Raw genomic sequence first — 20080 nt, forward strand, 5'->3', positions numbered from 1 at the left:
CTTAGTATCATTTATAGCCAAGACACACCCATCTCAACTCACATGACGAATAACAGATCTTAGGAACATTACAAAGGAAGACTTTACTTGAGAGAGGAGTATTCCATAGCCAGACAGCATTAGCTATAAATTATCGTTCAGTTTGCTCTCCTAAAACGAGGTTCTACTTCTCGTTCTTGGTACAACATAGTACCAAGACATTAGGATATATAGCAATTGTCATTTTAGACACTCCCATTCTGGACAAGCTCACGGAGACCCAGTGACTGGCACACAGACATTGTGGAGCCAAGAGATAATTGGTTCCCCCCCCAATCATCCCTTCACATGGTTTAAAAGATATGTTTACATATGAAGACAAGCTTGACCTCGCCCTCTCTGGGGCCCAAGTAACTGAACCCTGACAGAGAACAGATAACTGCAAACAGTATTATCCAAAAATAGACATTCTAATGACATATCTCACATAAGCATGAAATAAAATAAATAAAACATTATATTTATAAATGTTACCTAAATAATTCAGATTCTGCCACGACATTACGTAACTCCCTTAAAGAGTACATGGATGCTCCGATAGACACACAGGTTATGACAGGACATTACGTAACTCCCTTAAAGAGTACATGGATGCTCCGATAGACACACAGGTTATGACAGGACAACACGTAACTCCCTTAAAGAGTACATGGATGCTCCGATAGACACACAGGTTATGAGGACATTACACAAAGGTTATGACAGGACATTAAAGAGTACGGATGCTCCGAAGACACACAGGTTATGACAGGACCCACGTTCCCTTTAAAGAGTACATGGATGCTCTGATAGACACACAGGTTATGAGACACACAGGTTATGACAGGACAACACGTAACTCCCTTAAAGAGTACATGGATGCTCCGATAGACACACAGGTTATGACAGGACAGTAGATATCAACATCTAAGACTTCCCTACCACTGATGACTCCATAGTAGCATGTCCTCTTCCTGGATTAGCCCGTACGCGTGTGTCCTGCTGGGTCCAACAACAACACTGGTGAATGGTCAATACAAGCCTGCTACGGTTTATAGACGGCCCCTATAGCTGTGTTGCCCTTCACCACTACGACTGAGACATTGGACCCATCCGAAGTGACACCCTATTTCCCCTAGTGCACTATTTTAGGTCAGAGCCTTCATTTAGGACCTAGCCATGGTAGCTGATGTTTTGGCAGAGAGGAGCTGTTCACAACTCAAACCCACAATATAAACGCACGCTTTTCATACAGACAGTTCCACAGTCAGATTGTTCAGTCAGCTACAGGACCACCTGCAGGCTGACTGGTTCTCTGGCTGGTTTCTAAGGGCTGGTTGGTTGTTGAGAGTTGGTTGTTTGTCACGTTCTCCTTGGTTGTCGAGGACTCGTTGATTGCTGAGAAATCATTGGCTGCTAAGGGTTTGATGGTTTCCTGGTGGCTTATCAAGGGCTGTCTGTTGCCTGGTTGGTTTATAAGGGTTGGTTGGTTACCGGGTTTGTGGTTGAGTTCTCATTGTTTGTTGACGACTCATTGGTTGCTAAGGGCTGGCTGTTTGTCTGGGAGGTTGCTAGAGATTGGTTGGTTACCTGATTGGTTGTTGTGGACTCGTTGGTTATTGAAAAGTCATTGCTGGCTTGGTTAGTTACCTGGTTGGTGGTTGAGGACTCATTCGTAGCTAACGGTTGGCTAGTTGCCTGGTTGATTGTCAAGGGTTGTCTGGTTGCTTGGTTGTTTGTCGGGGACTTGTTGATTCGTGAGGACTCAGTGGTTGCTAAGTATTGGCTGGGTGCCTGGTTGGTTGCTAGGGATTGACTGGTTACCTGGTTGGTTGTCAAGGGCTGGTTGGTTGCTAAGGGTTGGTTTGTTGCCTGGTTGGTTGATGAGGACACATTGGTTGTTGGGGACTCATTGGTTGCCTGGTTGGTTTGTAGGGGTTGCCTGGTTGGATGTCAAGGGTTGGCTGGTTGCTTGGTTGTTTGTCAAGTTCTCGTTGTTTGTTGACGACTCATTTACATTTACATTTACATTTAAGTCATTTAGCAGACGCTCTTATCCAGAGCGACTTACAAATTGGTGCATTCATTGGTTGCTAAGGGTTGGCTGTTTGTCCGGTAGGTTGCTAGAGATTGGTTGGTTACCTGATTGGTTGTCGAGGGCTGGTTAGTTACCTGGTTGGTGGTCGAGGACTCATTAGTTGTTGAAAACACATTGGTTGTCTGGTTGGTTGCCCTGTTGGTGGCTAAGGGTTGGCTAGTTGTCTGGTTGGTTGTTGAGAACTTGTTGATGAGTCATTGGTTGCTAAGGGTTTGAAAGATTCCCAGCTGGTTGTAAAGGGTTGGCTGGGGACCTGGTTAGTTGCTAAGGATTGGCTGGTTGCCTGGTTAGTTGTCGAGGGCTGGTGAGTCGCTAAGGGTTGGCTAGTTGCCTGGTTGGTTGTTGAGGACTCGTTGGTTATTGAGAAGTCATTGCTGGCTTGGTTGGTTTGTAAGGGTTGGTTAGCTACCTGGTTGGTGGTTGAGGACTCATTGGTTGCTAATGGTTGGCTGGTTGGTTGTCAAGGCTTGGCTGGTTGCTTGGTTGTTTGTCGGGGACTCGTTGATTGGTGAGGACTCAATGTTTGCTAAGGATTGACTGGGTGCCTGGTTGGTTGCTAGGGATTGACTGGTTGCCTGGTTGGTTGTCAATGGCTGGTTAGTTGTTAAGGGTTGGTTTGTTGCCTGGTTGGTTGATGAGGACACATTGGTTGTTGGGGACTCATTGGTTGCCTGGATGGTTTGTAGGGATTGGCTGGCTGCCTGGTTGGTTTGTAGAGGTTGGCTGGTTGCCTGGTTGATTTCTAGGGGTTGGCTGGTTGCCTGGATGATTGTCGAGGCCTAGCAAATCAAAATGGAAATAAGTCTGACCTTGATATGTGATTTTTGTCAATAAACTAATCTAAACTAGTTGGTTACCTGGTTGGTTGTAGAGGATCCAGTGGTTGCTAAGATTTGGCTGCTTGTCTGGTTGTTTGTCGAGGACTTCTTGGTTTTTGAGGACTCGTTGGCTGCCTGGTTGGTTGCTAAGGGTTGGCTGTTTGCCTGGTTGCTTGATAGGGGTTGGCTAGTTGCCTGGTTGGCTGCTACAGGTTGGCTAGTTACCTGGATGGTTGTCGAAGACTCACATGTTGCTACGGGCTGGGTAGTTGTTAAGGGCAGGTTACCTGTGGAGGGTTGGTTAGTTTCTAAGTGCCAGTTGTTATTGTAGCAGATCAGAGGGGGAGCACTACCTGTGTGAGCTGGTAACACTGAGCGTAGTAGCTACCCTGGGCTTCTACAAAGTCAGACAGGCTTCTCAAATGGGCAGCCTGCAACAGACAGGGTAGAACGAGAGAGTGAGCAGGTGTCTGTGTTAATACCAGTCTATGTGAATGTGTGTGTGTGTGTGTGTGCGCGAGCGTGTTGGTACATACATGTGTAGTGTTGATTCCCTCCAGCAGTAGTCTGGTGATCTCTGACTGTCGGTCAAACACACACTGAGAGATCCTCAGCTCCATCTCTGCCTGAGAGACTTCCTGGGCCCACATCTGACAGCAATGGATAGAGATACATAGGATCAATCAATGAGAAGACATAAAGGAACAGGACTAACCAATGAGAAAACAGACAGGAACAGGACCAACCAATGAGAAAACTGCTGGTCCATTTTCATCATATCGTTCAGTCTTACTGGTTTCTGCTACCTGATGTTAAAACAAGTGTGTGGGAGTGTGCATGTGTATATGTGAGGACTGACCTTCAGCCATCTGACTCGTAGGAAGCTGAACATGTAGGAGACATGAGCTACATACTCCTCTCCTAATGGGTTAGCATTTAGACCCTGAGAGAGAGAAATAGAGAGAGACAGAGAGAGAGAGAGAAAACAGAGGGAGAGAATGAGAGAGGAGAGAGCGATGAGAATTGACTTTTGATGCTGTGCATTGTTGACACTCTTGGAAACCTAAGGCACACCTCTCCTGACCCAACTACGCATAAATCTTTCAAGCCACCACTGACCCTTCGTTAAGTCTGAGCAGGTCCAATGGATAGCAACTGTCATCCAGCCTGACACATAGGACAAGCTCACGTTTAAATGGCATGAAAGCCAGTGAAGGCTATGGAAAAAAATGATTTTAAAAAATAAAAAATTATATAAAAATAAATAAATAATGTAATGGCAAAATAATTTAACAGTGCACCAGGGGTACCTGCTACTGTGATTCCTGAGAGTCAGAGCCTTTTGGAGTATTTTGAGATTCAAAAAGTATCATTTGTTACATTGTTTGCTAGCTCAGCTGGTTAGCGAAGGGTCAATTCATGAGGTCAGCGGTAAGACGTCACCGATATGAGGTCAGCACTATGTGGTCAGCAGTATGTATTCAGTAGTATGAGGTCAGCAGTATGAGGTCAGCAGTATGTGGTCAGCAGTAGGAGGTCAGCAGTATGTGGTCAGCAGTATGTGGTCAGCAGTATGTATTCAGTAGTATGAGGTCAGCAGTATGAGGTCAGCGGTAAGACGTCACCGATATGAGGTCAGCAGTATGTGGTCAGCAGTATGTATTCAGTAGTATGAGGTCAGCAGTATGAGGTCAGCAGTATGTGGTCAGCAGTATGAGGTCAGCAGTATGTATTCAGTAGTATGAGGTCAGTAGTATGAGGTCAGCAGTATGTGGTCAGCGGTAAGACGTCACCGATATGAGGTCAGCAGTATGTGGTCAGCAGTATGTATTCAGTAGTATGAGGTCAGCAGTATGAGGTCAGCAGTATGTGGTCAGCAGTATGTGGTCAGCAGTATGAGGTCAGCAGTATGTGGTCAGCAGTATTAGGTCAGCAGTATGTGGTCAGCAGTATGTGGTCAGCAGTATGTATTCAGTAGTATGAGGTCAGCAGTATGTCAGCTGTATGAGGTCAGCAGTATGTGGTCAGTAGTATGAGGTCAGCAGTATGAGGTTAGCAGTATGTATTCAGTAGTGTGAGGTCAGCAGTATGTCATCTGTATGAGGTCAGCAGTATATGGTCAGCAGTATGAGGTCAGCAGTATGAGGTCAGCAGTATGTGGTCAGTAGTATGAGGTCAGCAGTATGAGGTCAGCAGTATGAGGTCAGCAGTATGTATTCAGTAGTATGAGGTCAGCAGTATGACAGCTGTATGAGGTCAGCAGTATGAGGTCAGCAGTATGAAGTCAGCAGTATGAGATCAGCAGTATGTGGTAGGCAGTATGTGGTCAGCAGTATGTGGTGGGCAGTATGTGGTCAGCAGTATGTGGTGGGCAGTATGTGGTCAGCAGTATGAGGTCAGCAGTATGAAGTCAGCAGTGTGAGGTCAACTGTATGAGATCAGCAGTATGTGGTCAGCAGTCAGCAGTATGAGGTCAGCAGTATGAAGTCAGCAGTATGAGGTCAGCAGTATGAAGTCAGCAGTATGAATGAGGTCAGCAGTATGAATGAGGTCAGCAGTATGAATGAGGTCAGCAGTATGAGGTCAGCAGTATGAGGTCAACTGTATGAAGTCAGCAGTATGAGGTCAGCAGTATGTGGTCAGCAGTATGAGGTCAGCAGTATGAGGTCAGCAGTATGAGGTCAGCAGTGTGAGGTCAACTGTATGAGATCAGCAGCAGTATGTGGTCAACAGTCAGCAGTATGAGGTCAGCAGTGTGAGGTCAACTGTATGAGATCAGCAGTATGTGGTAGGCAGTATGTGGTCAGCAGTATGTGGTGGGCAGTATGTGGTCAGCAGTATGTGGTGGGCAGTATGTGGTCAGCAGTATGAGGTCAGCAGTATGAGGTCAGCAGTGTGAGGTCAACTGTATGAGATCAGCAGTATGTGGTCAGCAGTCAGCAGTATGAGGTCAGCAGTATGAGGTCAGCAGTATGAAGTCAGCAGTATGAGGTCAGCAGTATGTGGTCAGCAGTATGTGGTCAGTAGTATGAGGTCAGCAGTATGTGGTCAGCGGTAAGACGTCACCGATATGAGGTCAGCAGTATGTGGTCAGCAGTATGTATTCAGTAGTATGAGGTCAGCAGTATGAGGTCAGCAGTATGTGGTCAGCAGTATGAGGTCAGCAGTATGTGGTCAGCAGTATGTGGTCAGCAGTATGTATTCAGTAGTATGAGGTCAGCAGTATGAGGTCAGCGGTAAGACGTCACCGATATGAGGTCAGCAGTATGTGGTCAGCAGTATGTGGTCAGTAGTATGAGGTCAGCAGTATGTGGTCAGCGGTAAGACGTCACCGATATGAGGTCAGCAGTATGTGGTCAGCAGTATGTATTCAGTAGTATGAGGTCAGCAGTATGTGGTCAGCGGTAAGACGTCACCGATATGAGGTCAGCAGTATGTGGTCAGCAGTATGTATTCAGTAGTATGAGGTCAGCAGTATGAGGTCAGCAGTATGTGGTCAGCAGTATGTGGTCAGCAGTATGAGGTCAGCAGTATGTGGTCAGCAGTATGTGGTCAGCAGTATGTATTCAGTAGTATGAGGTCAGCAGTATGAGGTCAGCGGTAAGACGTCACCGATATGAGGTCAGCAGTATGTGGTCAGCAGTATGAGGTCAGTAGTATGAGGTCAGCAGTATGAGGTCAGCAGTATGTGGTCAGCGGTAAGACGTCACCAATATGAGGTCAGCAGTATGTGGTCAGCAGTATGTATTCAGTAGTATGAGGTCAGCAGTATGAGGTCAGCAGTATGTGGTCAGCAGTATGTGGTCAGCAGTATGAGGTCAGCAGTATGTGGTCAGCAGTATGAGGTCAGCAGTATGTGGTCAGCAGTATGTGGTCAGCAGTATGTATTCAGTAGTATGAGGTCAGCAGTATGTCAGCTGTATGAGGTCAGCAGTATGTGGTCAGTAGTATGAGGTCAGCAGTATGAGGTCAGCAGTATGTATTCAGTAGTGTGAGGTCAGCAGTATGTCATCTGTATGAGGTCAGCAGTATATGGTCAGCAGTATGAGGTCAGCAGTATGAGGTCAGCAGTATGTGGTCAGTAGTATGAGGTCAGCAGTATGAGGTCAGCAGTATGTATTCAGTAGTATGCGGTCAGCAGTATGACAGCTGTATGAGGTCAGCAGTATGAGGTCAGCAGTATGAAGTCAGCAGTATGAGATCAGCAGTATGTGGTAGGCAGTATGTGGTCAGCAGTATGTGGTGGGCAGTATGTGGTCAGCAGTATGTGGTGGGCAGTATGTGGTCAGCAGTATGAGGTCAGCAGTATGAAGTCAGCAGTGTGAGGTCAACTGTATGAGATCAGCAGTATGTGGTCAGCAGTCAGCAGTATGAGGTCAGCAGTATGAAGTCAGCAGTATGAGGTCAGCAGTATGAAGTCAGCAGTATGAATGAGGTCAGCAGTATGAATGAGGTCAGCAGTATGAGGTCAGCAGTATGAGGTCAACTGTATGAAGTCAGCAGTATGAGGTCAGCAGTATGTGGTCAGCAGTATGAGGTCAGCAGTATGAGGTCAGCAGTATGAGGTCAGCAGTATGAGGTCAGCAGTGTGAGGTCAACTGTATGAGATCAGCAGCAGTATGTGGTCAACAGTCAGCAGTATGAGGTCAGCAGTGTGAGGTCAACTGTATGAGATCAGCAGTATGTGGTCAGCAGTCAGCAGTATGAGGTCAGCAGTATGTGGTCAGCAGTATGTATTCAGTAGTATGAGGTCAGCAGTATGTGGTCAGCGGTAAGACGTCACCGATATGAGGTCAGCAGTATGTGGTCAGCAGTATGTATTCAGTAGTATGAGGTCAGCAGTATGAGGTCAGCAGTATGTGGTCAGCAGTATGTGGTCAGCAGTATGAGGTCAGCAGTATGTGGTCAGCAGTATTAGGTCAGCAGTATGTGGTCAGCAGTATGTGGTCAGCAGTATGTATTCAGTAGTATGAGGTCAGCAGTATGTCAGCTGTATGAGGTCAGCAGTATGTGGTCAGTAGTATGAGGTCAGCAGTATGAGGTTAGCAGTATGTATTCAGTAGTGTGAGGTCAGCAGTATGTCATCTGTATGAGGTCAGCAGTATATGGTCAGCAGTATGAGGTCAGCAGTATGAGGTCAGCAGTATGTGGTCAGTAGTATGAGGTCAGCAGTATGAGGTCAGCAGTATGAGGTCAGCAGTATGTATTCAGTAGTATGAGGTCAGCAGTATGACAGCTGTATGAGGTCAGCAGTATGAGGTCAGCAGTATGAAGTCAGCAGTATGAGATCAGCAGTATGTGGTAGGCAGTATGTGGTCAGCAGTATGTGGTGGGCAGTATGTGGTCAGCAGTATGTGGTGGGCAGTATGTGGTCAGCAGTATGAGGTCAGCAGTATGAAGTCAGCAGTGTGAGGTCAACTGTATGAGATCAGCAGTATGTGGTCAGCAGTCAGCAGTATGAGGTCAGCAGTATGAAGTCAGCAGTATGAGGTCAGCAGTATGAAGTCAGCAGTATGAATGAGGTCAGCAGTATGAATGAGGTCAGCAGTATGAATGAGGTCAGCAGTATGAGGTCAGCAGTATGAGGTCAACTGTATGAAGTCAGCAGTATGAGGTCAGCAGTATGTGGTCAGCAGTATGAGGTCAGCAGTATGAGGTCAGCAGTATGAGGTCAGCAGTGTGAGGTCAACTGTATGAGATCAGCAGCAGTATGTGGTCAACAGTCAGCAGTATGAGGTCAGCAGTGTGAGGTCAACTGTATGAGATCAGCAGTATGTGGTAGGCAGTATGTGGTCAGCAGTATGTGGTGGGCAGTATGTGGTCAGCAGTATGTGGTGGGCAGTATGTGGTCAGCAGTATGAGGTCAGCAGTATGAGGTCAGCAGTGTGAGGTCAGCAGTGTGAGGTCAACTGTATGAGATCAGCAGTATGTGGTCAGCAGTCAGCAGTATGAGGTCAGCAGTATGAAGTCAGCAGTATGAGGTCAACAGTATGAAGTCAGCAGTATGAGGTCAGCAGTATGTGGTCAGCAGTATGTGGTCAGTAGTATGAGGTCAGCAGTATGTGGTCAGCGGTAAGACGTCACCGATATGAGGTCAGCAGTATGTGGTCAGCAGTATGTATTCAGTAGTATGAGGTCAGCAGTATGAGGTCAGCAGTATGTGGTCAGCAGTATGTGGTCAGCAGTATGAGGTCAGCAGTATGTGGTCAGCAGTATTAGGTCAGCAGTATGTGGTCAGCAGTATGTGGTCAGCAGTATGTATTCAGTAGTATGAGGTCAGCAGTATGTCAGCTGTATGAGGTCAGCAGTATGTGGTCAGTAGTATGAGGTCAGCAGTATGAGGTTAGCAGTATGTATTCAGTAGTGTGAGGTCAGCAGTATGTCATCTGTATGAGGTCAGCAGTATATGGTCAGCAGTATGAGGTCAGCAGTATGAGGTCAGCAGTATGTGGTCAGTAGTATGAGGTCAGCAGTATGAGGTCAGCAGTATGAGGTCAGCAGTATGTATTCAGTAGTATGAGGTCAGCAGTATGACAGCTGTATGAGGTCAACAGTATGAGGTCAGCAGTATGAAGTCAGCAGTATGAGATCAGCAGTATGTGGTAGGCAGTATGTGGTCAGCAGTATGTGGTGGGCAGTATGTGGTCAGCAGTATGTGGTGGGCAGTATGTGGTCAGCAGTATGAGGTCAGCAGTATGAAGTCAGCAGTGTGAGGTCAACTGTATGAGATCAGCAGTATGTGGTCAGCAGTCAGCAGTATGAGGTCAGCAGTATGAAGTCAGCAGTATGAGGTCAGCAGTATGAAGTCAGCAGTATGAATGAGGTCAGCAGTATGAATGAGGTCAGCAGTATGAATGAGGTCAGCAGTATGAGGTCAGCAGTATGAGGTCAACTGTATGAAGTCAGCAGTATGAGGTCAGCAGTATGTGGTCAGCAGTATGAGGTCAGCAGTATGAGGTCAGCAGTATGAGGTCAGCAGTGTGAGGTCAACTGTATGAGATCAGCAGCAGTATGTGGTCAACAGTCAGCAGTATGAGGTCAGCAGTGTGAGGTCAACTGTATGAGATCAGCAGTATGTGGTAGGCAGTATGTGGTCAGCAGTATGTGGTGGGCAGTATGTGGTCAGCAGTATGTGGTGGGCAGTATGTGGTCAGCAGTATGAGGTCAGCAGTATGAGGTCAGCAGTGTGAGGTCAACTGTATGAGATCAGCAGTATGTGGTCAGCAGTCAGCAGTATGAGGTCAGCAGTATGAAGTCAGCAGTATGAGGTCAGCAGTATGAAGTCAGCAGTATGAGGTCAGCAGTATGTGGTCAGCAGTATGTGGTCAGTAGTATGAGGTCAGCAGTATGTGGTCAGCGGTAAGACGTCACCGATATGAGGTCAGCAGTATGTGGTCAGCAGTATGTATTCAGTAGTATGAGGTCAGCAGTATGAGGTCAGCAGTATGTGGTCAGCAGTATGAGGTCAGCAGTATGTGGTCAGCAGTATGTGGTCAGCAGTATGTATTCAGTAGTATGAGGTCAGCAGTATGAGGTCAGCGGTAAGACGTCACCGATATGAGGTCAGCAGTATGTGGTCAGCAGTATGTGGTCAGTAGTATGAGGTCAGCAGTATGTGGTCAGCGGTAAGACGTCACCGATATGAGGTCAGCAGTATGTGGTCAGCAGTATGTATTCAGTAGTATGAGGTCAGCAGTATGTGGTCAGCGGTAAGACGTCACCGATATGAGGTCAGCAGTATGTGGTCAGCAGTATGTATTCAGTAGTATGAGGTCAGCAGTATGAGGTCAGCAGTATGTGGTCAGCAGTATGTGGTCAGCAGTATGAGGTCAGCAGTATGTGGTCAGCAGTATGTGGTCAGCAGTATGTATTCAGTAGTATGAGGTCAGCAGTATGAGGTCAGCGGTAAGACGTCACCGATATGAGGTCAGCAGTATGTGGTCAGCAGTATGAGGTCAGTAGTATGAGGTCAGCAGTATGAGGTCAGCAGTATGTGGTCAGCGGTAAGACGTCACCGATATGAGGTCAGCAGTATGTGGTCAGCAGTATGTATTCAGTAGTATGAGGTCAGCAGTATGAGGTCAGCAGTATGTGGTCAGCAGTATGTGGTCAGCAGTATGAGGTCAGCAGTATGTGGTCAGCAGTATGAGGTCAGCAGTATGTGGTCAGCAGTATGTGGTCAGCAGTATGTATTCAGTAGTATGAGGTCAGCAGTATGTCAGCTGTATGAGGTCAGCAGTATGTGGTCAGTAGTATGAGGTCAGCAGTATGAGGTCAGCAGTATGTATTCAGTAGTGTGAGGTCAGCAGTATGTCATCTGTATGAGGTCAGCAGTATATGGTCAGCAGTATGAGGTCAGCAGTATGAGGTCAGCAGTATGTGGTCAGTAGTATGAGGTCAGCAGTATGAGGTCAGCAGTATGTATTCAGTAGTATGCGGTCAGCAGTATGACAGCTGTATGAGGTCAGCAGTATGAGGTCAGCAGTATGAAGTCAGCAGTATGAGATCAGCAGTATGTGGTAGGCAGTATGTGGTCAGCAGTATGTGGTGGGCAGTATGTGGTCAGCAGTATGTGGTGGGCAGTATGTGGTCAGCAGTATGAGGTCAGCAGTATGAAGTCAGCAGTGTGAGGTCAACTGTATGAGATCAGCAGTATGTGGTCAGCAGTCAGCAGTATGAGGTCAGCAGTATGAAGTCAGCAGTATGAGGTCAGCAGTATGAAGTCAGCAGTATGAATGAGGTCAGCAGTATGAATGAGGTCAGCAGTATGAGGTCAGCAGTATGAGGTCAACTGTATGAAGTCAGCAGTATGAGGTCAGCAGTATGTGGTCAGCAGTATGAGGTCAGCAGTATGAGGTCAGCAGTATGAGGTCAGCAGTATGAGGTCAGCAGTGTGAGGTCAACTGTATGAGATCAGCAGCAGTATGTGGTCAACAGTCAGCAGTATGAGGTCAGCAGTGTGAGGTCAACTGTATGAGATCAGCAGTATGTGGTCAGCAGTCAGCAGTATGAGGTCAGCAGTATGTGGTCAGCAGTATGTATTCAGTAGTATGAGGTCAGCAGTATGTGGTCAGCGGTAAGACGTCACCGATATGAGGTCAGCAGTATGTGGTCAGCAGTATGTATTCAGTAGTATGAGGTCAGCAGTATGAGGTCAGCAGTATGTGGTCAGCAGTATGTGGTCAGCAGTATGAGGTCAGCAGTATGTGGTCAGCAGTATTAGGTCAGCAGTATGTGGTCAGCAGTATGTGGTCAGCAGTATGTATTCAGTAGTATGAGGTCAGCAGTATGTCAGCTGTATGAGGTCAGCAGTATGTGGTCAGTAGTATGAGGTCAGCAGTATGAGGTTAGCAGTATGTATTCAGTAGTGTGAGGTCAGCAGTATGTCATCTGTATGAGGTCAGCAGTATATGGTCAGCAGTATGAGGTCAGCAGTATGAGGTCAGCAGTATGTGGTCAGTAGTATGAGGTCAGCAGTATGAGGTCAGCAGTATGAGGTCAGCAGTATGTATTCAGTAGTATGAGGTCAGCAGTATGACAGCTGTATGAGGTCAGCAGTATGAGGTCAGCAGTATGAAGTCAGCAGTATGAGATCAGCAGTATGTGGTAGGCAGTATGTGGTCAGCAGTATGTGGTGGGCAGTATGTGGTCAGCAGTATGTGGTGGGCAGTATGTGGTCAGCAGTATGAGGTCAGCAGTATGAAGTCAGCAGTGTGAGGTCAACTGTATGAGATCAGCAGTATGTGGTCAGCAGTCAGCAGTATGAGGTCAGCAGTATGAAGTCAGCAGTATGAGGTCAGCAGTATGAAGTCAGCAGTATGAATGAGGTCAGCAGTATGAATGAGGTCAGCAGTATGAATGAGGTCAGCAGTATGAGGTCAGCAGTATGAGGTCAACTGTATGAAGTCAGCAGTATGAGGTCAGCAGTATGTGGTCAGCAGTATGAGGTCAGCAGTATGAGGTCAGCAGTATGAGGTCAGCAGTGTGAGGTCAACTGTATGAGATCAGCAGCAGTATGTGGTCAACAGTCAGCAGTATGAGGTCAGCAGTGTGAGGTCAACTGTATGAGATCAGCAGTATGTGGTAGGCAGTATGTGGTCAGCAGTATGTGGTGGGCAGTATGTGGTCAGCAGTATGTGGTGGGCAGTATGTGGTCAGCAGTATGAGGTCAGCAGTATGAGGTCAGCAGTGTGAGGTCAGCAGTGTGAGGTCAACTGTATGAGATCAGCAGTATGTGGTCAGCAGTCAGCAGTATGAGGTCAGCAGTATGAAGTCAGCAGTATGAGGTCAACAGTATGAAGTCAGCAGTATGAGGTCAGCAGTATGTGGTCAGCAGTATGTGGTCAGTAGTATGAGGTCAGCAGTATGTGGTCAGCGGTAAGACGTCACCGATATGAGGTCAGCAGTATGTGGTCAGCAGTATGTATTCAGTAGTATGAGGTCAGCAGTATGAGGTCAGCAGTATGTGGTCAGCAGTATGAGGTCAGCAGTATGTGGTCAGCAGTATGTATTCAGTAGTATGAGGTCAGCAGTATGAGGTCAGCGGTAAGACGTCACCGATATGAGGTCAGCAGTATGTGGTCAGCAGTATGTGGTCAGTAGTATGAGGTCAGCAGTATGTGGTCAGCGGTAAGACGTCACCGATATGAGGTCAGCAGTATGTGGTCAGCAGTATGTATTCAGTAGTATGAGGTCAGCAGTATGTGGTCAGCGGTAAGACGTCACCGATATGAGGTCAGCAGTATGTGGTCAGCAGTATGTATTCAGTAGTATGAGGTCAGCAGTATGAGGTCAGCAGTATGTGGTCAGCAGTATGTGGTCAGCAGTATGAGGTCAGCAGTATGTGGTCAGCAGTATGTGGTCAGCAGTATGTATTCAGTAGTATGAGGTCAGCAGTATGAGGTCAGCGGTAAGACGTCACCGATATGAGGTCAGCAGTATGTGGTCAGCAGTATGAGGTCAGTAGTATGAGGTCAGCAGTATGAGGTCAGCAGTATGTGGTCAGCGGTAAGACGTCACCGATATGAGGTCAGCAGTATGTGGTCAGCAGTATGTATTCAGTAGTATGAGGTCAGCAGTATGAGGTCAGCAGTATGTGGTCAGCAGTATGTGGTCAGCAGTATGAGGTCAGCAGTATGTGGTCAGCAGTATGAGGTCAGCAGTATGTGGTCAGCAGTATGTATTCAGTAGTATGAGGTCAGCAGTATGTCAGCTGTATGAGGTCAGCAGTATGTGGTCAGTAGTATGAGGTCAGCAGTATGAGGTCAGCAGTATGTATTCAGTAGTGTGAGGTCAGCAGTATGTCATCTGTATGAGGTCAGCAGTATATGGTCAGCAGTATGAGGTCAGCAGTATGAGGTCAGCAGTATGTGGTCAGTAGTATGAGGTCAGCAGTATGAGGTCAGCAGTATGTATTCAGTAGTATGCGGTCAGCAGTATGACAGCTGTATGAGGTCAGCAGTATGAGGTCAGCAGTATGAAGTCAGCAGTATGAGATCAGCAGTATGTGGTAGGCAGTATGTGGTCAGCAGTATGTGGTGGGCAGTATGTGGTCAGCAGTATGTGGTGGGCAGTATGTGGTCAGCAGTATGAGGTCAGCAGTATGAAGTCAGCAGTGTGAGGTCAACTGTATGAGATCAGCAGTATGTGGTCAGCAGTCAGTATGAGGTCAGCAGTATGAAGTCAGCAGTATGAAGTCAGCAGTATGAATGAGGTCAGCAGTATGAATGAGGTCAGCAGTATGAATGAGGTCAGCAGTATGAGGTCAGCAGTATGTGGTCAGCAGTATGAGGTCAACTGAGGTCAGCAGTATGAGGTCAAGTCAGCAGTATGAGGTCAGCAGTATGTGGTCAGCAGTATGAGGTCAGCAGTATGAGGTCAGCAGTATGAGGTCAGCAGTGTGAGGTCAACTGTATGAGATCAGCAGCAGTATGTGGTCAACAGTCAGCAGTATGAGGTCAGCAGTGTGAGGTCAACTGTATGAGATCAGCAGTATGTGGTAGGCAGTATGTGGTCAGCAGTATGTGGTGGGCAGTATGTGGTCAGCAGTATGTGGTGGGCAGTATGTGGTCAGCAGTATGAGGTCAGCAGTATGAGGTCAGCAGTGTGAGGTCAACTGTATGAGATCAGCAGTATGTGGTCAGCAGTCAGCAGTATGAGGTCAGCAGTATGAAGTCAGCAGTATGAGGTCAGCAGTATGAAGTCAGCAGTATGAGGTCAGCAGTATGTGGTCAGCAGTATGTGGTCAGTAGTATGAGGTCAGCAGTATGTGGTCAGCGGTAAGACGTCACCGATATGAGGTCAGCAGTATGTGGTCAGCAGTATGTATTCAGTAGTATGAGGTCAGCAGTATGAGGTCAGCAGTATGTGGTCAGCAGTATGAGGTCAGCAGTATGTGGTCAGCAGTATGTGGTCAGCAGTATGTATTCAGTAGTATGAGGTCAGCAGTATGAGGTCAGCGGTAAGACGTCACCGATATGAGGTCAGCAGTATGTGGTCAGCAGTATGTGGTCAGTAGTATGAGGTCAGCAGTATGTGGTCAGCGGTAAGACGTCACCGATATGAGGTCAGCAGTATGTGGTCAGCAGTATGTATTCAGTAGTATGAGGTCAGCAGTATGTGGTCAGCGGTAAGACGTCACCGATATGAGGTCAGCAGTATGTGGTCAGCAGTATGTATTCAGTAGTATGAGGTCAGCAGTATGAGGTCAGCAGTATGTGGTCAGCAGTATGTGGTCAGCAGTATGAGGTCAGCAGTATGTGGTCAGCAGTATGTGGTCAGCAGTATGTATTCAGTAGTATGAGGTCAGCAGTATGAGGTCAGCGGTAAGACGTCACCGATATGAGGTCAGCAGTATGTGGTCAGCAGTATGAGGTCAGTAGTATGAGGTCAGCAGTATGAGGTCAGCAGTATGTGGTCAGCGGTAAGACGTCACCGATATGAGGTCAGCAGTATGTGGTCAGCAGTATGTATTCAGTAGTATGAGGTCAGCAGTATGAGGTCAGCAGTATGTGGTCAGCAGTATGTGGTCAGCAGTATGAGGTCAGCAGTATGTGGTCAGCAGTATGAGGTCAGCAGTATGTGGTCAGCAGTATGTGGTCAGCAGTATGTATTCAGTAGTATGAGGTCAGCAGTATGTCAGCTGTATGAGGTCAGCAGTATGTGGTCAGTAGTATGAGGTCAGCAGTATGAGGTCAGCAGTATGTATTCAGTAGTGTGAGGTCAGCAGTATGTCATCTGTATGAGGTCAGCAGTATGAGGTCAGCAGTATGAGGTCAGCAGTATGTGGTCAGTAGTATGAGGTCAGCAGTATGAGGTCAGCAGTATGTATTCAGTAGTATGCGGTCAGCAGTATGACAGCTGTATGAGGTCAGCAGTATGAGGTCAGCAGTATGAAGTCAGCAGTATGAGATCAGCAGTATGTGGTAGGCAGTATGTGGTCAGCAGTATGTGGTGGGCAGTATGTGGTCAGCAGTATGTGGTGGGCAGTATGTGGTCAGCAGTATGAGGTCAGCAGTATGAAGTCAGCAGTGTGAGGTCAACTGTATGAGATCAGCAGTATGTGGTCAGCAGTCAGCAGTATGAGGTCAGCAGTATGAAGTCAGCAGTATGAGGTCAGCAGTATGAAGTCAGCAGTATGAATGAGGTCAGCAGTATGAATGAGGTCAGCAGTATGAGGTCAGCAGTATGAGGTCAACTGTATGAAGTCAGCAGTATGAGGTCAGCAGTATGTGGTCAGCAGTATGAGGTCAGCAGTATGAGGTCAGCAGTATGAGGTCAGCAGTATGAGGTCAGCAGTGTGAGGTCAACTGTATGAGATCAGCAGCAGTATGTGGTCAACAGTCAGCAGTATGAGGTCAGCAGTGTGAGGTCAACTGTATGAGATCAGCAGTATGTGGTCAGCAGTCAGCAGTATGAGGTCAGCAGTGTGAGGTCAACTGTATGAGATCAGCAGTATGTGGTAGGCAGTATGTGGTCAGCAGTATGTGGTGGGCAGTATGTGGTCAGCAGTATGTGGTGGGCAGTATGTGGTCAGCAGTATGAGGTCAGCAGTATGAGGTCAGCAGTGTGAGGTCAACTGTATGAGATCAGCAGTATGTGGTCAGCAGTCAGCAGTATGAGGTCAGCAGTATGAAGTCAGCAGTATGAGGTCAGCAGTATGAAGTCAGCAGTATGAATGAGGTCAGCAGTATGAAGTCAGCAGTATGAATGAGGTCAGCAGTATGAATGAGGTCAGCAGTATGAGGTCAACTGTATGAAGTCAGCAGTATGTGGTCAGCAGTATGTGGTCAGCAGTATGAGGTCAGCAGTATGAGGTCAGCAGTGTGAGGTCAACTGTATGAAATCCGCAGCAGTATGTGGTCAACAGTCAGCAGTATGAGGTCAGCAGTGTGAGGTCAACTGTATGAGATCAGCAGTATGTGGTCAGCAGTCAGCAGTATGAGGTCAGCAGTGTGAGGTCAACTGTATGAGGTCAGCAGTATGAAGTCAGCAGTATGAATGAGGTCAGCAGTATGAATGAGGTCAGCAGTATGAATGAGGTCAGCAGTATGAGGTCAGCAGTATATGGTCAGCGTATGAGGTCAGCAGTATGAGGTCAGCAGTATGTGGTCAGCAGTATGTGGTCTGCAGTATGAGGTCAGCAGTATGTGATCAGCAGTATGAGGTCAGCAGTATGTGATCAGCAGTATGAGGTCAGCAGTATGTCAGCTGTATGAGGTAAGCAGTATGAGGTCAGCAGTATGTGGTCAGCAGTATGAGGTCAGCAGTATGAGGTCAGCAGTATGTGGTCAGCTGTATGTGGTCAGCAGTATGAGGTCAGCAGTATGTCAGCTGTATGAGGTCAGCAGTATGTGGTCAGCAGTATGTGGTCAGCAGTATGTAGTCAGCAGTATGAGGTCAGCAGTATGTCAGCTGTATGTGGTCAGCAGTATGAGATCAGCTGTATGTGGTCAGCAGTATAAGGTCAGCAGTATGAGGTCAGCAGTATGTGGTCAGCAGTATGTCAGCAGTATGAGGTCAGCAGTATGAGGTCAGCAGTATGAGGTCAGCAGTATGTCAGCTGTATGTGGTCAGCAGTATAAGGTCAGCAGTATGAGGTCAGCAGTATGTGGTCAGCAGTATGTCAGCTGTATGAGGTCAGCAGTATGTCAGCTGTATGTGGTCAGCAGTATGTCAGCTGTATGAGGTCAGCAGTATGTCAGCTGTATGAGGTCAGCAGTATAAGGTCAGCAGTATGTGTGTTCTCACCCGGGCCTCGCTGCTTCCTATGCCTTTCTCAGTCTGGCCTTCGCAATGTCCAGATCTAACCGCTTATTCACCAGCTGCCTGCGCTCATTCTACACACACACACACAAACACACACACACGCAGTTGTCAGAGTGTATTTGTGTTATAATAGTGTGTGTGTGTTGTGATGTGGTGTGTGTACCTGTATGACTGTGTATTCCTGGTCAGTAAACCTCCGTAGAGGAGACAGGAAGTTGATGTCTGTACTCTGGATCAGCTTCTTGTTTGCCACCCCGATCTGCCTCTCCAACTCCCCACACTTAATCAGAGTACTACCTACACACACACACATATATACACATGTCCAGTCTCTAACCATAGTGTGTGTGTGCACCATAGTGTGTGTGTGTGTACCATAGTGTGTGTGTACCGCAGCGTGTGTGTATATCGTAGGGTGTGCGTACCGTAGTGTGTGTGTGTACCGTAGCGTGTGTGTATACCGTAGGGTGTGTATGTATCGTAGGATGTACATGTGTGTGTACCGTAGGGTGTGTGTGTGTACCGTAGGGTGTGTGTGTGTGTACCGTAGGGTGTGTGTGTGTGTGTGTGTGTGTACCGTAGGGGGTGTGTGTGTACCGTAGGGGGTGTGTCGCCCCAGTTCCAGAGCAGCGTCCATCATGTTTTCACTCCAATCCAGACCCTTATACAACAAGTCCTCTAAACGTGCTCCTAAAACGGTTCAGAGATCAGGGGCTAGGGGTTACACACACACACACAAACTAACCAGGGTTAGGCTGCAGTAAAGTCTCAGTCTGTGAGATGATTTTGTCAGTCCAGGTCTTAGTGGACTCTGCTCTGTCCAGGAGACTCTCCAACCGGCTGTCCAACTCGGTCTTCTCAGCCTGCCCCAGAGCTTCTGAGGAGATACAACACGTCATCTATGTGTGTGTTGTAGATGCAGATTCAAAGGATCACATGGAATCACATTTGAGGAATGGCTGCGCCGTAGACCGTCGCTGTCCACTGTCACGTGGTGCTGAACATGACGTTGTCCATATGAATGGTGCTGAATCGCCGATTGCTGACCAGCGGCTTTGCTCACAATTTATTTATTGTTTTTTAATAATAATAAATGTTTTATTTATTTTACTAGTCAAGTCAGTTAAGAACAAATTCTTATTTACAATGACAGCCTAGGAACAGTGGGTTAAGTGCGTTGTTCAGCGGCAGAATGACAGATTTGTCAGCTCGGGGACCCGATCTAGCAACCTTTCGGTTACTAGTCCAACGCTCCAACCACTAGGCTACCTGCCGCACCAAATACACATCCGTCATCTCCGCTACGACCCTTGAATATCACTGAAGTTAAATTCAACATCTCCCTCACCTGAACTGCTCGGTTGATAAACGCGCCCGCAGCGAGCCTCGTGATATCCATCTGGTCAAGGTCGGCCGCTCTCCTACGGCGCAACGAGCTTGGCTAGTTGTCTAGCAGCCGTGGACAGCTATAAAAAGACATCTCTTCTAAACGGATTACTGGCATGTGAAAAACTGAGACCGTAAACAACGACCATTCTCGAAAGACAGAGTATGACTAGCGGTGATGTATCCTGTCATAACATTTTCCACACAGAGGAGCTAAGAATATCCATCATATCAGCTCGCGTTGTTTGAATGAATGACAGCGGAATCTGTTTACCTCTCCAGTAGCTCGTTTCTCTATTCGCGGTTTTAGGGGATGTTTGGTGACGCCAATAGGCTGCTGCAAAGGACATTTGTCGCGCTATGACGTGAAAAAAAATGAGGTATCCCGCCAGATTTCAAACTCCCTCTGTCATGTGTGAGTGAATGCTTCATGTATATTTCTGTTCCTGTTTCAACTATCACCAGACAGACTGACTGGCCCCTCAGTAATCTG

The 20080-nt window shown here is 47.3% G+C and overlaps 1 protein-coding gene across 2 annotated transcripts; it reads right to left on the bottom strand.

Moving 5' to 3' along the window:
• Nucleotides 1–855: 855 nt before the first annotated feature.
• Nucleotides 856–18710, bottom strand: LOC115126534 (endophilin-B1-like). 2 transcript variants are annotated; one of them, XR_010463987.1, is made up of 5 exons: nucleotides 18184–18710; nucleotides 3794–3877; nucleotides 3471–3584; nucleotides 2974–3365; nucleotides 856–2895 (listed from the first exon to the last, which is right to left on the bottom strand). XR_010463987.1 is itself a non-coding variant. In XM_065018884.1 (4 exons), exons 2-4 carry the CDS (start codon nucleotides 3824–3826, stop codon nucleotides 3270–3272), a joined length of 243 nt encoding a protein of 80 aa, XP_064874956.1. In that variant the 5' UTR covers nucleotides 3827–3877; nucleotides 18184–18710; the 3' UTR covers nucleotides 856–3269. The 2 variants fall into 2 exon arrangements, 1 of the variants encoding a protein (XP_064874956.1); XM_065018884.1 differs by having other exon boundaries at nucleotides 856–3365.
• Between the last annotated feature and the right edge of the window lie 1370 nt (nucleotides 18711–20080).

This window comes from Oncorhynchus nerka, linkage group LG5 (genome assembly GCF_034236695.1).
Source record: "Oncorhynchus nerka isolate Pitt River linkage group LG5, Oner_Uvic_2.0, whole genome shotgun sequence".
Taxonomy (NCBI): domain Eukaryota; kingdom Metazoa; phylum Chordata; class Actinopteri; order Salmoniformes; family Salmonidae; genus Oncorhynchus; species Oncorhynchus nerka.

Excerpts from the sequence above, each read along its gene's own strand:
- LOC115126534 (XM_065018884.1), bottom strand. The coding sequence starts at position 3,826 with ATGTTCAGCTTCCTACGAGTCAGATGGCTGAAG. Across the intron at positions 3,585-3,793 it reads TACGAGTCAGATGGCTGAAG|ATGTGGGCCCAGGAAGTCTC; the intron begins GTCAGTCCTCAC and ends CATTGCTGTCAG. Across the intron at positions 3,366-3,470 it reads AGGGAATCAACACTACACAT|GCTGCCCATTTGAGAAGCCT; the intron begins GTATGTACCAAC and ends TGTCTGTTGCAG.